The sequence below is a fragment of the Sinocyclocheilus grahami genome, unplaced genomic scaffold (genome assembly GCF_001515645.1).
Source record: "Sinocyclocheilus grahami isolate Dianchi unplaced genomic scaffold, SAMN03320097.WGS_v1.1 scaffold522.1, whole genome shotgun sequence".
Classification (NCBI taxonomy): domain Eukaryota; kingdom Metazoa; phylum Chordata; class Actinopteri; order Cypriniformes; family Cyprinidae; genus Sinocyclocheilus; species Sinocyclocheilus grahami.
In genome coordinates, this window is record NW_015505701.1 from 110,143 (window position 1) to 115,732 (window position 5,590).

A 5,590-nucleotide genomic window follows, 5' to 3' on the forward strand; every position below is an offset into this window, starting at 1 on the left:
TTTTTTTTTTGCATAGTGTGCGGGATTCATTTTTTGATTTATTTGAATGAAATAAATCTGATGAAAGCTGCATGAGAGTAAGGACATTGGTAAAATAGTCCATGTAACATCAGCGGTTCAACTGTAATTTTATGAAGCTATGAGAATACTTTCTGGGTGCAAAGAAAACCAATAATGACTTTATTCAACAATTCTTCTCGCCCGCATCACCATCTGCCGTCATTATCAAGAGTACCACGACGCATGCATGTGCATTCTTTTGCTCGTAAATGAGGTTGAAATGATTTTATTATAAGTACCTCACCATCACATGTGCTTTCTAAACCCTATTGTAACAGTCAAATATTAATTATTTTTAAAAAGTAAAGGGTCATGAGGCAACTAAAGCAAACACTGTTCACCAAAACTGTAAGTTGAAAAGAAAAACAAATCTAAACCTTAATTCTCAATGCAGATCTTCTGGTTTAGATACTCCAGAAATAAAGCATAACTGGTTAGTAATGCATGAAGCTGGTGATGCTGTTTGGGGAGTTGTTTATCTTCTCCTGAGATCTTGAGAGATTTAACGTCTTCTTTTATTTTAGTTGATTTGATCTAAGGCTGTGGCTGAAGTCAGTTGTAGTTCTTGTGTTTCTCTTTTCTTCAGTGATTCTGCTTGTTAACAGCAGGTGTTCATCATTAACGCTCAATCAGCACTTACTTAATCACATAATTATCTCATAAATTTTAACACTCTTCTGAAGTGGGACCATATATGCTCCGAGTAGTGTTAATTTAAAACTCAGGATTTTACTGTGTACAAAATGCTATTGTGTGACTTCAGGATACTCAGAATATAGTCATATGGACTAAATTTATGTAGCTTCTTTGTCATTTTGGAGCTTGCCGCAAAGAATATCTTGAATAGTGTTTTCTGTGTCACCATTTATTTTTGATAGAAGGAAATGTACAAAAATCTATGATTCTATGACAGACCGTTAACATTCTTGGAATGTGTATATTAACCAAAAGTTTCTTCATAGTGGAAAAGGTTTTTAAAATGTTTTAACAATAAGAAAAATATATATTTTGTTAGAACTGTTAATTGAAAAACTCATCAGGGAACCAAAAATGGTTCTTCAATGGCATTGCTGTGAAACCATAATTATCTCATAAATTTTAACACTCTTCTGAAGTGGGACCATATATGCTCCGAGTAGTGTTAATTTAAAACTCAGGATTTTACTGTGTACAAAATGCTATTGTGTGACTTCAGGATACTCAGAATATAGTCATATGGACTAAATTTATGTAGCTTCTTTGTCATTTTGGAGCTTGCCGCAAAGAATATCTTGAATAGTGTTTTCTGTGTCACCATTTATTTTTGATAGAAGGAAATGTACAAAAATCTATGATTCTATGACAGACCGTTAACATTCTTGGAATGTGTATATTAACCAAAAGTTTCTTCATAGTGGAAAAGGTTTTTAAAATGTTTTAACAATAAGAAAAATATATATTTTGTTAGAACTGTTAATTGAAAAACTCATCAGGGAACCAAAAATGGTTCTTCAATGGCATTGCTGTGAAACCCCCTTTTTGCAACATTTATTTTTAAGAATAAAAGATTTAAAATGAGATGAGGGTGAGAAAATTATGTCAGAATTTATATTTATAGGTCAACTCTCCAGTTAAGGGTTGATTTTTCTTCAGTAAACAGTTTTGAGTACGGAAGAGGAATAGGGCCAAGCAATAATAATAAAAAAAACCATCTCGAGATTAAAGTCATTCAATTTTGAGAAAAAAAATCGTTACATTTCAAGAAAAAATTGAAATAAAATGTTGAGAATAAACTCAACGAGAGAAAAGTCATTAAATTGCGAGAAAAAAGTTGAGATACAATGTTGAGAATAAACTCATTAAATTATGAGAAAAATTTAGTTACATTTCGAGAAAAAACTCTTTAAATTTCGGGGGGAAAAAAGTCGAAATAAAATGTTGAGAATAAACTCATTGAATTTCGAGAAAAAAGTTGAGAATTACCACATTCTTGTGATATGTTCATTTCATCTCGTTGGACACTGTTATTCAGTGTCTGCAGTGGGGTGGATTGGAGAGTAACGCACTGGGGAGTAGCGTATGATACGATCGACTGGGTTCAAGTCTGTCTTTTGCCAAACTCGCTTTTCTTTCTTTTCTCATTAAATATCACATCAGAAAAGTGGAAATCAATTGCTTAACGAGTGTTTAATAATAACGTATTAATTAGGGGTAGGCAGGCTACAGGGAGGGCTTTGTTGGCCCAACAAGGCATCATCGATTTAATAATTTCAATAAATAAAATCATTGTTATTAAAATCAATGTTATTATTGCATCATGTTAATGTACAACAATACTAAGGTGCAAATAGTATCTGCCACTATTTATAAGTATAAATAGCATCTAATTAGCTACTATTTACACTTATTGCAAAGATCTGCTGCTTTTACATAACATAAATAGAATGGCTATTTTCAATTAGTGTAAATAGCACATATCTAAAATGCTGCTGTTGTCACTTAGTGTAAGTAGTACATATAACTATTTTCACTGTAAATAGCAACTGGCAGGGGTGTCCAAAGTCCGGCCACGGTCCAAATACGGCCCGTGGATCAATTTCAAACGGCCCGCAGCATGTCTATTGAAATGTAGGCTATTATATGTAGCCCGCCAATCATAATTTACAAATCATGCAGTTTCACAATGTCAGCACAAGGTGACAGCCAGATGTATCAGTAAAACGTGAGTGACAACAATTTGATTACTCATATGCGCTCTCATTTTTTTAGTGCACCGAAAGCGGAAGAGCGCCACTTGTGTGATGTGCGCTGCACAGATCATTATTATCTCTGCCTAAAGACAGCGCAGCGCGAGCTCAGAACAAATGCGTTTACTCACAGGTCTCAATCAGGCAAACTCCGAACAGCGCTGTGAGATGCGTTCGAGTTTGGAGCATAGCTCTCCTATATAAAACAAAGGTCACAGGGATTTAAACTAGTTTAAAGGCAGATGAAACTGCACTGCCATTCTCAACAACACTCACGCGGAAAACAGCAGAAACACTGTGACAACATTGTAAATATTAATTTGTGGATTGAAAAGTATTCTAACTGCAATGGATTTATTGTAGTAACACTAAACCTACCTAATTAATACATTATTTTTAAATACTCGTTAAGCAATTTATTTCCAATGTGATATTTGATGAGAAAAGGAAGAAAAGCGAGTTTGGCAAAAGACGGATTGGAACCCAGTCGATCGTTTCGTACGCTACTCCCCAGAGCATTACTCTGCATTACTATTATTTTCTCGAAACATAACGACATATTTCTTGAATATGAAGAATGAGTTTTAATGAGTTTAATCTCAACATTTAATGAGTTTAATCTCAACATTTTATCCTGACTTTTTTCTTGAAATTTAACGTTTTTTCTCAAAATGTAATCTTGAGATGGTTTTATTTTTTTATTATTTTATTATTTTTTGGAAAACACCACTTTGTTGTGACCTTCTTCCGCTCCATCTCTTCATGCTGCATTTTGCATGCAAGAAAACCACAGCTATGTATGTGGTTTCAAATCGAAATATCTTTTCAATCTTGCAAATGGGTAATGCTCGTTTTACTTTGTTGCACAATCTTTACAGATTGCTGATACTGAGCCCACTGCCTTTTTGAAGGCCTCCTGTTTTCGCGGTTTACCGATGACATCTTCTGCAAAAGCGACTCTCTGAACGTCCTGCACATGAAAAAGTAGATGACAGGATCCAGACACACATTAAGGGCGGACAGGAAGAGTGTAGCTTCTTTGATCTGGAAGAGAATGAAGCGGTTGTAGGTGCTAAAATCATCCTTGTGGCTTTGGCTGAGCGTGTAGGGCACGCGACAAACATGGTACGGAACAAAGCAGAAGACAAAAACAGCCAGCAAGCTAAAGATGCTTCGATTTGACCGCCGTCTCGCCACGCTGCTGTCCTGCTGCACGCGTTTGTAAGAGCGGTAAACATGACAGGCGATGGAGGTGTAGCAAAACACCATCAGCAGGAACGCCACCCAGAAGATTCCAACGTTGAAGTGGGCTGACATTTCGTGCCAGCGCCGACCCAGCTCACTCTTCAGGGCCATGCAGGAGAAAACCTTAGACATGGACTGGTTGGATAATATGGCATTTGGCAGCATGAAGAACATCATGACGCCCCAAGTTAGCAGTGCGAGACCCTTTGCTACCGAAACACGCTGCAGAAAGGAAGACATGCCAAAAGTGCTGCGTACGATTTTGAAGTAGCGTTCCAAGCTGATGAGGCTCATGAAGGTTATTCCTGTGTACATGCTGAGGTAGAAAAGCACAGCTGTGTAGCGGCAAACTATCAGCTTCAATTGCAAGCCGCCGTAACCGAGGTCGCTCACTACACGCCACGGGTAGGTAAACAACATCAGAACGTCTGCCACCACCATGTTTTTAAGGTAAACTACTAAGGCTGAGGAGGTGGGAACCCTGAAGAAGATCCAAGCAGTGAGTCCATTGAGAATGAAGGCACAAGCACAGATGATGGTGTAGAGCACAGGCAGAACCTGATGTGTGAACATGCTGCTGACGTCCGTGCTGTTTTTTGGTTCCGTCTGTGTAGTGTTGATGTAGTCCATATCTAAAACGGAAAAAGAAAGAACTTCTTTAGCTTTGGTGATATCAGGAAATATTGTGACAATGATTCAATGTTGTGACTTCTGCTAGACTTTTTTTTTTTTTGCTTATGTTTAGAAATTAAAAGTGCCATTTATGCCACTTTCATGAATAATCTACATCTTTCTATAGTCCTTGCACTTTTTATGCTTTTGTTTCTACTTCAGATTCTCTCTGCCGAAACTCTGACAATACAAAACTTGTGAAAAAATCCACATTAGCATACTTAAAAAAATGTTTTATGCTTTAGAAAGAATATACTTCAGTGTGAATTGAATGTAATTAGGGATGCACCGATACCACTTTTTCCAGTACTCGCCCGATACCGATACTTTTATTTTTGGTACTTGCTGATACCGAGTACCGATACCAATCATTTTATTGCATTTGTATTTTTTAAATATTGGGTACAGAAACCAAAAGAGTATGCATAATGTTAGTTGGTTAACTTTATTTATCAAATAGATACAGTCAAACCAAAATTTATTCTGACACCTTCAACATTTCTCACATTATCACAGTAAAATTATTCAGACAGCTGTTAGTATGACAGTATTTACACAACTATCAATACTTAGTCGGGCAACCCTTAGCCTCAATGACAGCCTCCTGGAGCCTGTAGTCTCCTGGGCATGCTGTCACCCAGCTTCATGCAAACCTCAAATTCAATGTTTTTTCCCAGATTCGGTCTGAATAATTTTTGGGTATAATATATCACAGTTTAGTTTATTTTGCTATCCTCACTTACATAAATGAGCTATAGTGTCCTATACCCACTAGTAAAAAAATATAAAAATAAAATTATATCTGGTCTCTGAATAATTTTTGGTTTGACTGTTTATCCTTCGGTTATTTTCACACTTAATTATGCCCATTAAAATGTATTTTACAA

General features: G+C 36.4%; 1 protein-coding gene across 1 annotated transcript; it reads right to left on the reverse strand.

Moving 5' to 3' along the window:
* Positions 1-3,658: 3,658 nt before the first annotated feature.
* Positions 3,659-4,661, reverse strand: LOC107555001 (P2Y purinoceptor 14-like). Its single transcript, XM_016237686.1, is given in 2 exon segments — positions 3,659-3,691; positions 3,693-4,661. Coding segments are annotated over 2 exon segments (1,002 nt in total).
* Between the last annotated feature and the right edge of the window lie 929 nt (positions 4,662-5,590).